At 33.9% G+C, this 19,142-nt stretch overlaps 1 protein-coding gene across 4 annotated transcripts in view; it reads left to right on the top strand.

The window, feature by feature from the left end:
- The window catches only part of LOC136043185 (beta-alanine-activating enzyme-like), a 149,190-nt gene that overhangs the window by 105,017 nt on the left and 25,031 nt on the right, over window positions 1-19,142 (top strand). For 3 of the 4 annotated variants that reach the window (XR_010621568.1, XM_065728119.1, XM_065728117.1), the window contains 2 exons: window positions 4,406-4,657; window positions 10,089-10,455. Coding sequence is in view for 3 of the 4 variants with exons in the window: in XM_065728119.1 (XP_065584191.1) it covers window positions 4,406-4,657; window positions 10,089-10,455 (619 nt within the window). In the remaining variant the exon portion in view is untranslated. Of the gene's footprint in view, window positions 1-4,405; window positions 4,658-10,088; window positions 10,456-16,712; window positions 17,096-19,142 lie in introns of those variants that run through there. The other variant, XM_065728118.1, reaches the window with a different exon arrangement.

Raw genomic sequence — 19,142 nt, 5'->3', positions numbered from 1 at the left:
GTATTCTACATATATGTTTCGATCTGAAGTAAGGTAGTGACTGTGTGGTAGTATCCTTACACCGTCCGCGCACACATAGACTGTCTGATACGGCTGAAATGGCATTTTTCTCAAATCTAACTGTGTATTTTTTATGTTTTAAAAGAACGAAAGGCCATGACACTCGCTCTTGAAATTGAATGATTTTCTGCACAGTCCTTATAAACATTCAAGTCGAAATGTTCCTTTACATAGTGTGAAGGCACCCCTTTGCGGACTTTTTTGTATCCTCATTGTGCGTTTTCACGCAGTACACCTTCGAACGTGCAAGCACACTATTGGATATCATGTCACTTCCCGTCTCGGATTTTAAATATAACAACTTATTTAGGACCCGGTGATTCTCTAGCTCGGGGTAAATAGACTCTTTCTAGTTTTTGTAGTCCATTCGATATTTAATGTACTCGCCATTTTTAAAATCGTCTAATAAAGTTTCTGTTATAACTTTTGACAATAATGAATCTGTATCCCCGTAATATGCTAGAACTAGTCCCTTACCCGGTCGTTGGAGATTTCACACGTTGTAATAAAATTCCAACATGAGTTTCTTGGAAACTTCTAAAATGGCGCTACCAGCGGCAATATTTTATCCAAAACTAAATTTCTTTTTTTCTATGCAAAAGGACTATAATGGATTCTATGACCGTGAATGATATGAAATTCGGGCACAATCTTCTAGGTCGGTTACAACGTCACAACGACTCCTATGACGCACAGAGTCACATCTTACCGAAGGCTGAATTTAAAATGATTTTAAAGATCTCCTATTCAACCTTCATTTTTACCTCAGAGCTTTTACTGACAAGGGTGTCAATAAATTTCTTTATGCATGCCTTTTGATCAAACTTGAGGGGTGTATGCATCTTTGTGACCTTAAAACTGAAGGCCAGCATCCACCACAAAAGAACGTGATGTGACCAATGTTCTATTTCGGATAAAGGTCGGCAATAAGTATTTTTTTTTTTTTTTTTAAGGTGTCCAGTATATATTCCCATCCTCTACCAGAGAAACATTATAGGGACTCTTCATTGAAGAGAAATTCAATGAAAAGGGCGCAGGATTTTCTAGCATTACCATAAAAAAAAAACAATGAAAAAATAAACATGAAAAAGTTTTTTCTATTGAAAGTAAGGAGTAGCATTAAAACTTAAAACGAACAGAGATTATTACGCATGTGAGGGGTTCTTCTCCTCCTAAATACTTCGCTCTTTATGCTAAAGTATTTTAGTAATTTTAACTATTTATTCTACAGCCTTTCTAATTCAAGGGTCATTCTTAAAGAATTGGGACACAACTTAAGATTTAGTGTAAAGAGCGAGGTATTAACGAGGGCACAAACCCCCTCATATACATGATAAAAATATAAGAATATAGAAGTTTGTTACGTAAGCTAATTCTTAAGTTACGTATATTTTTTACTAATAAAAACGTTCGCTAAAAATTTAAAGTTCTAGTTGCCTTTTTGAGTAACCGAAAAATTGGAGGGCAACTAGGCCTTCTTCCCCATTCCTTATTTCTCAAAATCGTCTGATCAAAGCTAAGAGAAAGCCATTTAGCCAAAAAAAAGAATTAATATGCAAATTTAATTTTAATAATTTATGTGGGGAGAGTCAAAATCAAACATGCATTAATTCATAAACGTTCTGAAATTAAATAAAAAAAAACTACTTTTTTTAACTGAAAGTAAGGAGCGACATTAAAACTTAAAACGAATAGAAATTACTCCGTGTATGAAAGGGGTTGTTCCCTTCTCAACGCCCCGCTCTTTACGCTAAAGTTTTTTATCTTTGAATAAAGTAGAATTGAGAGAAAGAGTCAAACGGTAGCGTAAAGAGTAGGGTGTTGAGAAGGGAATATCCCCTTTCATACACGGAGTAATTTCTATTCGTTTTAAGTTTTAATGTCGCTCCTTACTTTCAGTTAAAAAAAAACTAGTTTTTTTTATTTAATGTCTTTAAGATATCGCATGATTATTTTGCTTTTTGTTACAATTTTTTATGAACAAAGCTTCGATTAATTTGTTCAGCGCAAGATTCTTTGAATTTTACATCTAATCGTGCTTCTACACTACACCATAGACAATTTCACGCTAGCATAACATAAGACTTTGCGTAATGCTGTGTCATCTTTGGTACAAATTTTGTCCATAACACTGGCATTATGTGCTGAAGCTCTAGGTACAAAAATATACTTACGTAAGCTTATGTTACGTAATTAAATAGTCAGCATATTAGCAAAAAAATAGAATCTCGCGGTGAGTAATTAATAAATTAAAAAAAATAATAAATAGACTTGTCGAATAAAGGCTTTCACCCGTGATTAGAGCTTGAACCCCCATCTTCATTCCACGTTCATACTTTTGAATAGTTTGCTTACGATGAATATGAATATTTTAGACGATGATTATGGTTGTTTCCTTTCTTTTTAGGTTAACCTAGTGTGAAAGTACTAGTTTAAGCGTGAAATGGTATATTTAGTGTAACGAGACTTATGTTACCTAGCGTAACTTTTGTACTTAGCACAAAAGATTACTTATGTAGTTTGAAAGTCGCTTTTTTTCAATGCTTATCCTCAAGATGAATTTATAAAAGGAGCACAGTTTTTCATATTTGTAACACTTAATTTCTTTTCATCGTTACATTGTCACAGCTTTGATGTATATCTGAAGGAGTTTGATATGCAAAATAAATGAGATGCAACTTTCGAAATAGAGTTTCAAGTCAGGGTAAGACCTTAAGTAATTAGTAAAAGAAAAATTAATAAGAGACACTTCTAATATGATCTCGAAGTGTACATCAAAGGCTTCTAGTTATTTTTAACTATCACCTTTGGAGTAGTACTCAAGTTTAAGGGAATGGTTTAGAAAGGCTGTTGATCTTAAGAAAAGTCGTCTATAGATAGGTAAGTATTTCTCCTAACATTAAACTGGCGTGCAACAATAATTTCTTTTTGATTTCTGTAAATTTACTTGGTATTTGTATATATTTATAGTTATATTTTATATATATTTAAATGCTTTATATATTTATATAAAATAATATAATATATAATATAAATATATAAATAATATTATAATATTAATATTATATAATTTTATATAATTTTTATTAATATTATTATAATATTATATTATATTATAATATTATATTAATAATATTATAATATATAAATGTATAATATATAAATAATATTATATATTTATATAAAATATATAATTATAAAAAAAATAATAAAATAATATAATAATAATATATAAAATAATATAAAATTTATATAAAATAATAAAATAATATAATATTTATATAAAATAATATAAAGGCTTGTTATATTTAAAGGCTTTGAATGTAAAGAAAACCGGCGAAAGCTCTGTCGTGCCTGTGTTCTAGTTGGTGTTTAAATTTGTTTTTTGGTGAATGCTAATGTTTTCAATTTTAAAATAGTGGTAAGTTTAGGACGTTATACGGTTTTGCTTACGCTGAAGGCAAGGCCATATCCAGGGTGCTCAGGGGGGCTACCTGGCTTAAACCCACCTCCTTCCCTCGGACTTTTTGTCTCACCTGTAAAAACGTAATGAATATCCATACAAACAAATCTTAATGTGTTTTTTTTCAAGTTTTGTTGTTACCCCTCCCCCCCCCCCCCCCCTCCCGAAAAAATCCTGGATACGCCCTTGGCTGAAGACAAACATATTTTTGGACTTTTTTTTCTGAAACCATTAATTTTTCTAAAACAGAACCCAGTGATTTCTTTACAAAAATAAAACTGTGTGCTGGTAAAATAAATTTGATTATATTCTAAGCTGATAAATCCGATATACCTGATTAATAATAAATCTGATTATTGTCCTGAGGTAAGGTTAACAATTTGCACTATGAAAATTAAAAGGCTAATTTTGTCCATGACAGCTAGTTTCAACAGAAACGAATTTATAAAAGAAATCGTCGTTTTTCTGATTTAGGCTCGATATCATTTGGTATGCCAAGTAAATGAAAAGAAACCTGTAAGAAGTGTCTTTGTTTACAAGTCGGTTTTAAGAAGTTCTGTCTAATTAAAATTCTTGTGCAAAAGGGGAAAATATATCTGTAGCTCTGTGAGGCACGCCCTTTCTTTGGATTTAAAATTGTCATTAATGTTGAACCCTACCATACAGTGGAGAGGAGGTTGGTAGTAAGGAGAAGCCTTAAAAACTCAGCGTAACGGTCCAAATAAGGTGGTACCTCTTATAAGGACATAAAGCTACTGAGTACTTTCCACTCTTATCCCTGACCGTAATTTCGAAATCCGTTTAAATGAGAATTCAACTGAATGCTCAATTAAAAAATTTACTGCTTTTCCTCAAAGTTTTTTAAGTGAATAACTTTTTCAGTTTGGCAAGCTTAAATGGAAAGTAAAATACGGAAATGGCAGCGTTTTTTCATCTCCAGCTGCTACATGTGACGGGGCTCTCTTGTTTAGTGGGTCATTAGATGGCACGGTAAGCTGTATCAACTCTGAAGGAGAAAAATGGAAGAAAAAATTGGGAAACCCGATTTTCAGCTCTCCTCTCCCCTTTGATGACGTAGTTGTATTTGGATGCGTCGATGGTTGCATTTATGGTTTTGACTTCGCTGGAAATGAGGTATTTTATCAGGTTCATATTTTTTTTATCATTTTTTTTTGTATAAAATTACAAAGATTTAATCGTCGCAATACTTAAATTTTAATCTTCAAATTATTGAAAGCCATTTCACCTTCTTGAGAAGGTCAATTACTCAATTTTGCACTATTAGTATATAGAGTGCCATCTTTACTGTTTAGCAAATTCCCCATTGTGACCGTAGTTGTTAGGTAAATAGCCCAAAACCTATAGCCCAAAAACGATTGTTCCGAACTTTATAATTTAATTTTTATGTGTCGGTAATTATATTCTATATCATTTCAATACATTAGGTTAGGGAAGTATAGTGACTACTAAGGTAGTATTACGAAGATTTTCTTTGACAAAGGAGTCCATTACGTCGCCAGAAATCAATGTCACGAGAAAAAGAAAGTGCAAGAATTACAAGAAGTAGAATAGCTGAATATTTTCTCCTAAGCAATTTGAATATTCTCTTTTCCTTTGTTTTAATTTCTCTGGGGTCTCTAAGAGAGTAGAATATCCTCTTATGCCTGTCCCAAAATTTAGATTTTAGAATATGGAAAGAGTTCTCTCTAGCTAGTAAATAATTTTGTTTGTTTGTTGTTTTTTTTTTGTCTTTATTTTTTATTCCGGTTTCCCTTGGAGTTGATGTCTCTGGATTGAGTTGGATATTTAATTGAGTTGGTGAAATCATGTGCTACCCCCTGCCTAGCTTGTCATTTTTTTGGAGATTATTAAGGTGGGCGACTCAATTTTTGGTTTTTGTTTATATTTTTTTGTTGTTGGTATTTTTTTTTCTCCCCTGTTCTTTCCCGGCCATGGAGCCTTATGGGGGAGATTGTCTTGAAGTATTTTTTTTGTTTATGGATTTTAATGTTAAATAAAGAACTCAGATATCAAACCTCGAATTGGATTAATAACATCGTTATGAAAACCCATTGCATTGCTTCTAGACATTGTAAATAAAGCAAACTCTGTTTCGATTCTCACTCCCGGCCATTGTGATACGTATGATATGGAGCTAGATAATTAATTTTAGCTAGACAGCATATCATATAATGTCTACAGGGAAAGATAATCTTTTTAACAAACTTAAGCGTTTTAATATAGCAATAATTGAAACTAAAAACTACTAGTGCCATTGATACTACAGTGTTACAGAGCAGAATTGAAGAAGAAGAAGTAAAAGCATGCTTATTATTAAGATTCAGATTTTAACTAAAAGTCTAATTTTAATTGTATCCTAGCAGAAATTTTTCTGAAATCAGCGGATTCCACTATGGTACGTTTATGTGATACTGTGAAAACCCTTTGTGATACGTTCAGATAAAGTAACTAGAGCAAACTCTGTTTTGATTCCCACTCCCGGCCAAGATTCTTGTATCAAGAAGTTGTTTCTTGGTAACTTTCCTATTTATATTGTGTGTGACTTTCCTGAGTATTACTATTCATAAGTAAATACGAAAACACATTAGGAAACGTTTCTGGGACACTCCTACATTTGGGATTTCTTTTCATTTTTTTTGTATGATCTTTCTGAATGTGAAGTTATTGTAAATTCTAGCCAACCATTTCTCTGTGTTTCTAGGGCCGATTTAACCATCGATACTTTTGGTCTTAAGGTCTCGTATTCTTTTCCACTGCAATGCTGAATCTTGCTCACATTTTATAGATATTAAAATCCAAACTGTAGACAGTTCTGGAACGTCATGTGATAATGTAAGCCCTCCCTGTTTCCAAGTAATTCATCTGAATTCTTATTTTTTCTATATCCAATCACAATTTCTGATTACCTACAAAATAATATAAAGTTTGATACCAGAAAACTCTAAAGCTTGGAATGATCTGTGTACAAGCATTTGAAATAACTTGCCCTCAAAAAATAAATTGCTAAACGATATTATAAATTATAGCATTAAAATTTGAATTCCTTGTCAATGGTGTTTGACAAATTTATGAAGGATAAATTATTTTGTTTCTTAGAATGAAGAAATGATATCTATATTCAGTTTGTGATTCAACTGAGTGAGTCAACCGCTCAAGTGAGTGAGATAAGTGGCAAGTTCAGTTATTCAATAATTATTCATTCCTCATTTTATCAGTTCAGCAATTCATTATTGAGAAGAAGTTGTTTTCCTTGACAACATGTTGTTGAGCATGTCAACATGTTGACAAGACGTTAAAAAAAACTACCAATACATTTGATTTTTCTGTAAAACTAGAACACGGGTAAAAGTGAAGGCAATGTGAAGTGAAGTGAAGGTAAAAGTGAAGGCAAATGGATAGCTCCACATGGTGCTGCCTCTTTCACTAGTTATCTAAAGTCTTTGAACTAGCATCGATAGTGGAACAGGAATATATCCATTGAAGGCTACTTGGAAAGACATGGTACTGTGTTGACCTTGCAGAGCTTTCGATATATTTTGTACAGAAGACTCATAAAGAAGGTTAAATCATACGGAATCGTGGGTTGGCTGTATAGTCTGGTTACCAGCTAATAAATAGTCCTATGAAAGTTTCCCTTGACGATTTTACCTCCTGTGACTACCAGCTGGAAGTTTGGTCTTCCCAATGAAGCATCTCAGTCCCACTTCATATAAATGTCAATATGATATTAACAGCGAATGGAAATTAAATAAACTCAAGCGTAAGTTATTTTAAATCGAGACAAAGAACAACTTTAAAACTTTAATTCAAACGAAAATTATCCCGCATGTTGCGGAGATATGGTGCCCTGTTCAACTCCCAGGTGTTTACACTAAAGATAGACTTCTGATTTGTCAATGCATTAAGAATGGATATCGTAACAAAACTTTAGCGTCAGAAAATTTTTTTGACTTGTATTTATGACAGTTCTTCTAGAAGGAAAGGGATTATTTAATTGTATTTGGTTTGAAATTAAATGTTTGTCTTAGTTGTATTCAGTAATTCTTTCATGAAATCATTAGTCAGATTGGACGTAAAGAGCATGGGGTTTCTGTGTGGTAGCCCCCCTTATATGTAGGATTCATTCTGCTCGTTTTAGGTTTTAACGTCACTCTTCGCATTTCATTTGAAAAAAAATCACATTTCTTGTTTTTGTTTTTTTATTCAAAAATGAAAGCATTTATCATTTTAGTTCTTTTTAACTAACAAACCATACAAAATATGGATAGGAAATATATGAAATTAGATACACACTAATCCTGTTGAAGCTAAATTGTCGATTATAGAGTAAAACTTTGCCATTTCTGAGGGAAAACGTGACGGTGCATTTATAACTCCTTCAATTGAAGAAAATTGTATTAGGGTGGAAATTATACTGGATAAAAATAGTTGTTTTTCATTGAGATTAGTGCCCACTCAGTCTTCAGGATACTGATGAATTATAAGGTATAGCTGGAAAAAAGACTTACAGAATTCAAATATTTTGGAATCCAGTGAGAAAAGGTTTGAGTTTAGTTCTCTAAGAATATGTGAAATTTTTCAAAGGAGGAGGTCGGACTTCTTTTGAAGCGCCATCTAGTTCCTTATTAGAATCAAAGATAGATTCTGAGATAAAGGAATACTCGTTTTAGGAAAAACTGGAAATATCGGTTTTCAGTATTATTTAACAAATTAACCAACAAAAACGAATGAATGGGATCGTAGATAGAAGAATCGAAGGAAAGACATTTTTCTCTATAATACGCCCCCGCCCCTGCCAAAAAAACGAAATCCTAAAAAGTGAACATGGAAGCGGTGGTTTCCGTCCCTTGCCCCAACCGGCTGGCTCTCCCTCTTTTCACCAGCTTTTCAAATACAGAAGTGGAAATATCGTATTTTTAAGGAATAACTATCAGAAGAAAGCCCTTTTTAGATTGTAAGCGATCCATTTTGAAACTGCATCATGCGTTTCAAAAAAAACCTCTTGTTGATCTAGTCAGATTTTATGTAATAAATAAATTTATATGTTTATTCTATCGGTATTACAGTAAATGCGTTTTCATGAATAAACCTCTGATTAAAGCTTTACTTTTACCTTTTTTTCCATTTCATAGAGTTAGATTTTACCATTTCGTCACAAATTGCATTTATAATTAGGACATTGTTTAATTTCTAATTATTGCACCACTGGAAATTTCGTTTTGTATTGGTTACAAAGTACATTCTAGAATGTTTAAATTCACAATTTTGAAAGTTACTAAGCCCACTTTTGTTATATAGATTTTTCGAGAGGGAAAAAGAAATGAATTTATTTAACTTTTTTAGCAGGAGACTTCATTTATATGAAAAACTCTATATGAATATAGCCGTTTATGTTGCACACGGTTTTTGAAATTGACCAAAAAAGCTATTTTTATCAAAAGATGAAAAACGGGACCAAACAAATGCGTTTTATCAAAACACAAAGAAGTTACTTTGAGCAATACACAGTTTTCGTCAGTAGTTCAGACACTACTTTGGACATAAAAGAAATACAGCTACAAACCAGTCATCTTGCTAAATCTGCCTGAGGCCGATGCACTTGTGAACACTCCTCTACCATTCTTCTATTCCGTTTGAAAAAAAAATTTGTTTTTAGAAAACGGATTATTTGTAGTTACGCATCTCTAGAGGAAAATGGTCAAAGTTTTTTTTTATTGACATTAAAAAAAAAACGCTTAAAATTGAAGTCCGTCCTTTTAACATTGTTTATTTTTTTAGCCAGATTAGGTATATTAACCAGTAAGATTTGCAATTGAGTAGGTCAAAGGAAGATATAGGGCTCTTCAAACTAATATTTCTATTTTTTATTAATTTTACCTTGTGTTGGCGGGGGCAAGATCCTCTTTCTCTGCTGAGTGTCTGTTTTATTAACGCAATACTTTTATCCCTTTGTTCAAAAGTACTATGCTCCTTAAATTTTAGGTTATTTTCATTAATTTTAACGTTTGCTAATTGCGGTAAAATCCTCCTGCTGAACATCGTCTGCTGATGTGGCCAAAAATCCAGTTTGTTGACATACTGCTTTGATCTTTTTGTTGGAATGTACAAGGCTCTTTAAATTTTTTTTCTTTTCGTTAATTACAACATGTACTGATTTTGGCAGAATCCTCCCGCTGAATACCTTCTGCTGGTGTGGCCAAATAAATAGTTACTTAATATATAACTTTTATCCCCTGTGTTGGAAGATTCAAGGCCCTTTGAAATATTTTTTTTTTAATTTTACCTTGTATTAATGACGGCAAAATCTTCTTGCTGAATACTTTTTGCTGATATGGATTTAGTTTTGCTGACATAGCTTTTATTTGCCAGTTGGTAAGTTCTATTTCAGAGGTTTTTCATATTTTTATTCATAAACTCATCCATTTTTACAGAAAACCTGATTACATTTTCCAGGTCACTTAGCATTGATAGCTCAAGCGTGCTTATCGACTTGTGTCACTTTTAAAAAGTATAGGTGATTTCACAAAAGAAGATTTTTTTTTAGGTATTCAAATTCTTTGCTAGCGGTCCAATATTTTCCTCATTCTGTTTAACCACAAACTCTCCAAGGAAAATATTATTTGGAAGCCACGATTTTCACCTGTACTGCATAAAACCTGAAGGTAGCCAGGTTTGGAAACATAGGTTTAACAGCCCTATCTACTCTACACCGTTTGCATTTAAACTAGGGTCACGTGAATTAACAGCCGCAGTATCAACCTCTGGAGAACTTCGGTTGCTCAATGCAAATTCTGGTGATTGTTTGGCAACTTATTCACTAAGTGGTGAAGTTTTTTCCTCGCCGGTTGTATGGGCCAATAAAATCTTTGTTGGCTGTCGAAACAACATGGTCTATTGTCTTTCCATAAAAGGTCAGTAAATTTTCAAGTTTCCCTAGATCTTTCTCTCTCTCTCTCTCTCTCTCTTTCTCTTTCTCTTTCACTTTCACTTTCACTCTCTCTCTTTCCCTATGTATTATTCTGCTGATTTGTCTAATTCCTCACTACTTCCGACTAATTATGTATCATACCTGCTATACTACTATGGGAACCACCCCATAATCCTGAAAGAATTGCGGGAATCTGAATGCCAAGGCTTATACGTTTTCGCTTGGAGAACTTGTCAAAAGTCGGTCCTTGTGCTGCTTTACACCCAAAGAAGCAGCATTTTCCTTCCAGTAGTGAGCGATAGAAAACAAGAATTCCTTTGGGGAAGGAATCCATGGCTCCGGAACAGCTCAGACGTTATAAGCCCAGCCTATCCGCATTTGGGCTTTTTAATTAAAACTCTGTTTGTAGGCATACAAAGGTTTATCAAGAATGGACTACAAAGGTGTGTGGATTGCAATTAAGCCTTACTTAGTTAACTCACGATATATGCCGAATTTTTTTTTACAATAAAAGGACTGTTGTACCTACACGGTCTTTAAACAAACAAAGAATTACTAGGACTCGCTGGAGCTAATTTGGCATATTTTGAAAGGTACCCACTGGAATTATTAAGTACAGAAAGGAGACAATCTTGTCAATTTAAGTTATTTTCTAGCTCAATAGGAAAGACCTAGTACTGGTATTACAAAAACACTTATGAAATTCGAAAGGAGAGTAGAACTCAGCATGCAGACCCTCCATGCTTGGGGCTACTTTCAAAAGTCAGCCAACAATAGGCACTGGTTTGTGACAAATGTGGTTCTCATTTCTTCTGTCAGGAACGCAATCTAATATATAGAAACTGATATTCGAATTTAGAAAAGTGATAACTAAGCAATTTTTAAGAATATTTTACTCGACTTGTGTATGAAGTGCATTGGTCCAGTTATATCCAAGATTGTTCCTGAGCTATATTTTGACTATGCGTGGGTAGAATTTTTATTTGAATAGCTTACCTTATTTTTCTAGCATAAGCAGGAGGATGTTTAAACAATTATTAATATTTATGTGTAAGATCAACGCCCAAAAATATTAGTACATTATAACAGCTGACATAAATATAAGTTTAGGAAACGATCCATATAAAATGAGTTTCTGAAAATCATAAATATTTCATTAGTTGAGAAAAAAGTAAAATGAGGTTTTGTCTATGATACTTTATCTTTAAATGAAAGCCAAGACTATGATCATTAACTTCGAGTCAGAGGGCTGAAACGTGAGAGTAGTCAATGGAGTAAATAAGAGAATTAATGTCCCAATCCCAACAAATTTCTCTTTATGAAGTAAGTTTTATTTATAAGGCTACCAGTTTTACACCTAAGTCTTCTAGCTTAGGTGTTGGTTGCCAAATTAGCCGTGAAGGACATAGAAGTGCATTAATTTTGATTTTGAATATGCTAATAGTTCTAATTAACAAACATACTCTCTCTCTTAGTCCCCTTCTTAAATCAGCTGGATATTGTTCTCAAATTGTTTCTTTTAGTCCTACTGAAATTATACGGAAGCATCGTTGAGAAAAAAAAAATCGCACTGATCATATTAAAGATGTTCAAGCAAGAACTTCCAATGTTTGTTAAATTTGCAGGGTCATATAGGTGTTTGCATGAATCAACCTCTGTTTTGAGCTCTATTTCCAGTTTATGTAGAGTTACCTTTGGATCTTTGGTAATATAGTAATGCCTGTGTAATCTTGTAATATTTAATTATTATGTAACGATCGATAAGTCCTTTCTAAAGAAGGATAAATTTTTTGTGTTGCTTGCAAAACACGTTCTAGAGTTTGAAGGTTCACGATCTCCAGAAATTATCTAACCAATTCTACTTACAGTTGCTTTCTAGTTTTTATTTGAAGAATAGAGAATATTGTAAAGTATCATCTTTTTCCTTTGAAACTTAGTTTGTGTTGCTGATTCTTTGCCAATTTTGAAAATTATTTCGTTTATGTTTTAGAAGAAGCGTGACTAGAAAGAGAGCTTTGTCAGGACATCGTAAAATTGTTTTTGGAACCAAAATATTTCGCGTTCAGCACGGATTTAGCTTGGATTATGCTAATACTGCGGCTACAAATGTGTTATGGTGGCAAGTCCCCTAGGGCCGACACACTGGATTACTCCTCTAGTATTTCTTCTTGTTTCGACCAATTCCCATGAAACCCCCAAAGATTTAAATCTATTTTTATTCCCTTTTTCCAATCTAACCTGAGTTATCTTGCCTTTCTCTTATTACTCTATGGGCATTGACAGTATTTCAAGAAAATACGGGGGGGGGTAGGGATTTCGCTTTTGTTTCATTAACGAATATACGAAAAAAAATCCAAATTTTAGGAGAGTGCAATTTTTTTTGTCAATGAAAATATCTAAAAAAAATTGTTGTTAAAATTTGAGGGGGCAATAGCTTCCCTCCCCTAATTGGTACCCCTGTATCTGGGCCAATTAGGATAGCAAACGGCCAACAACAATTTAATAAGGACTATTAGGAAAGACCAAGTTTTCAGAGAACTGTCCCTCGGTCTGTCTGGGATTTTTAACCTTTGTGTTCCAAGATATCAACAGCTCTTCGTAGCACAAACTGTAAATATTTGAACACTTTTGTATTCATCCTCAGCCTCCTAATAGACAGCAATTGATCAATCTTCTCTTGATTAGTACCCTTACTAAGGCTATGGCATTGACTTGGTAAAGAGCGACGTGTCTTCCATTCCTTCCCACCGGAGGTTATAGTCTGTAAAGGGTAGTAATAGAAAGTTAAGAAAAGGCTCATTTTTTCGCTAAATCAGAGTTTTAGTGCTTGTTCAATCAGCCATAACTGATAACATGGTATCCTTTTAACGCCCCATGCACCCAGGCTGCCTATCTAAACCCACTACGGATTGAACCCCGGTTTTAAAATAGCATTTTAATCATAAAGTTCAAAAGTCCCAGATATTGGGATGCAGCTTTTGTAATGAGGGGTGTGGCCTATATAACAAATACAGCCCCAGGGGCTCCTCAAGTTATGTAAATCACCTAGATATAATAGAGATTTTCTGGATATGCTTTAATAGAGATAAGATAGGCCTTGTTGGAATCAGTATCATTCAAGGATTTCCAATGCGCGTAGAGCTATAAGTAATATCCTTGGGCTGGAGTTTCCTCCAACACATCCGTTTCCCTCGTAAATGTGGACATGTTGTACTTCTTTCGACTCCCTGATTTCAAACCGGAACTTACTGATTTCACATCTGAAGCCAATATTAAAATAAAAACCTCCAAAATCGAAATTTGTTAAGTAAATATTTCAGGGGATCCTTGTGCCCTCCATTTTTTTCCTGACTAGAAATGTGTTATTTCCGTTGACTTATTAACCACTCAGACATTCTTAGAGACGGGTTCTTAATCATTACATATCTTGAAGATCGTACTATGACTGCTTTAAATAAAAAAAACTCTAAGTGTATATTTCTCAAATGGTGGTTTATTTTTACCAGAATTTTTGTACATCATTAAATCTTTTTAACTTATTGACTATAAATCGAACTGACTATAAATCAAAGTCCAAAATCACAACGCATTAAGTGTATATTTTATAGTGTCTCATTTCCATGAAACGTCATATTTAAGGCTTTTCTGAGATTTTTGGCTACGAATATAAGGCCAGTACTGCAATACAGTAGTACAAAGTTGATGCACGTTAATTACACATTTTACAAAAGGTGGACAAGGAGTATGCTAAAAAAAAAAACTACGGTTAAAATTGGTCACATTAATGAAAGCTACTGAATATACACAATCTCTATGTTGAAACATATCTGCTTATCTTCAGACTTCAGGCATACAAAAAAAGCTTATTCTCTTTTTTGGTGATTGGAAGCTTACTGACACTTCAAATACCGTTTTTCTCTTCGGAGAGGCCTTAGGTAGCTACAACTTGTATAGCATCACCTGGCTTTTTTAGATTAGTGATTGGTTGTGAGTTACCGATATTAGCATTTTTATAAATAAGATATGTAATATATTTTCATCAGCGTTTTGTGGATTTTAAATCTATCCCCGAAATGTGTAGAAAATCAATTGGTTGATTGAGCTTTAAATTCAAACTATTTATTTAGTTTTCAGTAAAGCGTAAATTTTTTTGTGCTTGATTGTTTTGTGTCGGCTCTGGTGACTCTTTGGCCATTATCTCCTCGAACGGTGAAGCTGCCTGTTCTCGTCTGTGCACAGAAATCGAATTTTTTCGGCTGTCGAAACAGCATTTGAATTTTGTTTTTTTTTTTTTTTTCAGATTCACAGGATTGAATTTTTCCGGCTGTCTAGTGTTTTTCAACAGAAGGGCTGGTAAATTTATATATTTCTCTATAGCAAATTCTCCTCTCTTGAAAGTTTCAAATTAATTGTTTCTCTTCCCCCCCTCTCTCTCTCTATCTCTTTCTTTCTTTCTTTCTGCCTTTCTTTTTTCAACGATGGGCTACAATATTTGCATTGCTTTATTTCTTGATATTTCTTTTTTGCAAATAGAAGATTGCTTACAGTTTTATATTTTTTTTATGAAGAAAAGAATTATTTGTTGCAGATTGAAGAAAATAGAATAACAAAATAACAGGGGGTTATCATTAACCGTGTATTGGAGCAAAAGGACCCGAGTAAGGTTGAGACTCGTTGATGAGTGTGACTTAAAATTTTGCAAGGTGTAGGCACTGAAGAAGGAACGAAACTTTTTCCTAGATGTCTTTTTTTTCAGTAAAATTGATTGACGGCAGTTTGAGTTAGAAAGTGCGGCCATAAGATGTTAAATTTGGTTTTATATGAGCGAATTTGTTTGACCATACTTAGTATATTTGTCATGACATATTGGTTTTCGTCGTTTGATACGTCCCTTCATACGGTAAAAGACAAAGTATCTAGGATCGCTTTACTCATTAAGCCAGAATATTAGAAAGAAATACTGGATGTCCTGGGATTTGGCTGTCATAAGGTTACAAGGAATGGCCTGACCTATGGATTCTGAGGAACAAGGGCACTAAATTATTCAAACCGGCCATGGTTTATATTTAGGTTTAATGGTGGAAAAGAGGCAGGCTTATTTGATATTGGCTCTTTGGTTGCATTGAAACTCCCAGGGCTCGTTTCCCTGGCCAATGAGACCATAATTGTAGTTGAGAAAAGAAGGGGGCTAGGAGGCCTAAAAATGGGTCAAAAACTTATTTGTCTCTATTCTGTTTGAATTTTACAATCACAAGTTAATATGCTAGAGTGACCCTAATATACGCAAAAATTGCGTTCTGGGGTATGGGCCCCCCAATGAAGAGGCTCGAAAAGGGGCCAAGAAACTATTTTTTTATCAGCTTGAAACTTGTAACCTTGGGCTCTTCTGCCTAAATGGATCCCAATGTAAAATAAAAGACAAATTATTCGTTTCTCCGAAAATGGGGCTTGAACAGGGCCGGAAAACTGTTTTAAAACCTGTAAGACTTCTTGGGGATTTGGATGAAACAGAAGTTTAGAAAAGTGTGGTAAGAATAAGGAGTACTTTCTAGTGTGTCAGCCTCATATAGCTTAACGCTCAGATCGGTTTGTAGTGGCTACAGTGGTCAATTCATTTGTCATAAATTGCAAAATACACAGGTAACAGGGTGGATTTATAATCTTTAGAACTTGGTTGCATACTTTTCTATTACAAGTTTCTTTTGGTGATAGTAATGAGAATGGATATGAAGGTAATCAAAGCTCTTGCAATATTCTATTTGCCTTTAGTCATAAGGAATCTTAATGGATACCCGTCAGTTTGGCTACTAGGTACAAAGCTGCATATAAGTAGTATAGCTATAATACGTCCGATGGGAGCCCACCCCCTTCGAATCTCTATCCAAACACTTTTTTAAACTTTTCAAGATCCAGGCGTTTGTTATGTAATAGGGGATATTTTCTTCAAGATGTTGGTGTTTGTTACGTAACGGTTTTTCATTGATTGTTATTTGTTTAAAACCTACGAGGGCCAGGTGGGAAAACCCCTCAGGGCCTGCTATCTAAGATGCAAATGTAGGCGTTACGTATTATTTTTTTCTTTGGTTGTTTAAAAATCTGAGGATGCAGGGGAAAAGCCTGAACCCCTCCCCATAGTAGGGACAGAATCCAAATTGATCATAGTTTGACCTTGGTTTACACATAGGGCCTTTGTTTTCATTATTGCTAGAGTAAAAAGGAACATCCCGTCCTCTTTTCCAGCGAAAACAAAGGAGAGCTGTTATATAGTTTGGACTTCTATTGAATTACATTATACAAGAGTTTGTTTAGTCGCATAGCGGGACCGAGTAATCCCTTCTGTTTTCCGGGGACCATAAAACCCAGTGCTAGAGGAAATTTCTATCAGTCTTACATTAGAGATGAACAGTGCAACTCGATTTTCTAAAATGTATATAGCCCAAAGATACCAACAGGTAAGTCTCTATTCATATTAAGGATACCCTTCCACCCACCTCTCAATTAGAAATTAACAAGCAAAAACCTAACTTTTCTGCTATTGCATGCATCTCTCACTGATAAATTAATCTCGATTTCTTGCATCTAAATATACTTCACTGTGAAAATCTTGCCCCCTGTTAAACCGCTTTGAACTTTGTTCCAACAGCTGGGTAAACATAACATAAACAAATTTTTGCGTTAACCTTTAATTATAAGCCACATCAGGTAAGGGATAGGTTTTAGCAAACAGCTTACGTCACACTAATGGTTCATTCCTCACAGCCAGTAAATTTAAATGCTCTGATTTTACGAGTGAATCGCAATTTATAAACACTTTTCTGATCAAATTGACGAGTTATTCTTCTACGGTAAATCTTTGATTTGCGAGAAGGGGTGGTCTATTTTTATTCAAAATATGACTAGTTCCATTTTAGCTGGTCAACATCTATTTGAGAAGGGACTAAGTTAATTGTCACATCACACTAACACTACAGTTAATGTAATGTTATTACATAACACTAGTTAATTGTCAAATGGGTTGCTTTTATAACACCCGCTATGTATAGTAATTTGTCTGCCTAAAATATTGAATTATTGCAGGAAATAGTTATGTAAAAGCGGTTTATATTGACGCATTAAATAAGGGGGAAAATAATGTTTTTCTCTACAGTAACTAAAAATATGTAAACAAGTGTTATAATGAGTATAATAAGGAATTATTGCGTAAGGCCCCTCCCCCCTTAATAATGACAGATGTAACCGTAGCCTACAGATTAAAAGTTTGCTGATTGTTTGGCTTTCTCTCTAGACTAGCCTAGCTTAATTATTATGCTTATTTATGATAAAAAATTGGCTCCCATAAACAAATGCCAAACAAAGTAGCCTAAATCCTCAAAAATGGCAAAAATTTGTAAAAGTCTAATTTAGCTACTTTTTAACTATCTTGAAAAGAGGTTAGGTTGGCAAAATAAGGACTTTCAGGAATGGGTCTAGAGACTAAAGTATCTCCTGGAAAGGTATTTTGAAGCACCCACCAAGCTAGGACTTTTCTATCGCCCTTTAAAGAAATAATTGTGAATCTCTGTATCTGGAACTAGGAGTCGTTGTGATGTTGTAAACGACCCAAAAGAGTTTGACCGAATTATTGCCAATCCCAGTTTCACATCGTTCGCGATCAAAGACTCCAATAAGGTTCTTTTACACCGAAAAAAAGAAGCGTAGTTTTAAATAATTGCTACTGGTAACGTTATTTTAGAAAATTCGAAGAAACTCATCTTATAATTTTATGACAATATGTGTATGCTCCAATGGCCAGGGGAGGGACGAGTTCAAGTTTATTTTGAGGATATATCATAGAGGGAGTCAGAGACATTGGACATGAACATCACATAGAAATCACTAGGCATTGTGAGCGTCTTCAGCGCCAATCCAAAAATCAAAATCAGAGTTTTATCCTAGCCAACAAACAAATAACTGTCTTGTACCCTTGCCAGTTCGACTCTTTAATATATTTTCAACCTGATACATTCCACTGTTTTACTTTCTTTAATTCATACACATAAAAACCGCAAAGAATATCTTCATCTTCCATATCACTTAGACGATACGTTACAGGTTTAGCGTCCAGTATTTATGAAACTTTCAAAAGTTCAGTGGACCACAAGTAATTCCCCTTTTCAAAAATATTTCTAGTTTGATTGATTCTAACTGTATCATCAACATTAAATTTCTTCTTTTTCACTTGCCCTTCATTGCAATACTGTTTAAGAAAAATGTCAAGTGTATTTTCACCGTGACGAACTTCGAGAGGACTAAGATTGGACAGGGATCGATAAAGACATTGATTATGAATCAACATGATTTTTATCTGCATCTTGAATAAAAGCGGCAGTATTTTTCAATGTACAAAATATCAAGATTAAAATTCGAATAGTTTTTATCAAACATCCAGCCAATGCCACCTTTATTGGACTATGACTATGATAGAGCATTGTATTATATTTCAATAAAACCTTTTTTACATTTGGATTAACAAGTTCACTTCCCCGATCTGTTGAAATTTTTCTATAAAAATCTTGCTCTAGGAAATATTCGAGGGCTTTAGCAACTTCGTCACCTCTCTTTGAATGCAATGGACGGTATATACATAGCGACTGAAACGCTGATTTCAAGTAAAATAAACATGTTTGGACT

The sequence above is a fragment of the Artemia franciscana genome, unplaced genomic scaffold (assembly GCF_032884065.1).
Source record: "Artemia franciscana unplaced genomic scaffold, ASM3288406v1 Scaffold_364, whole genome shotgun sequence".
Lineage (NCBI taxonomy): Eukaryota > Metazoa > Arthropoda > Branchiopoda > Anostraca > Artemiidae > Artemia > Artemia franciscana.
The sequence above is the reverse complement of the archived record's forward strand: the minus strand, read 5'-3'. Positions and strand labels throughout refer to the sequence as shown.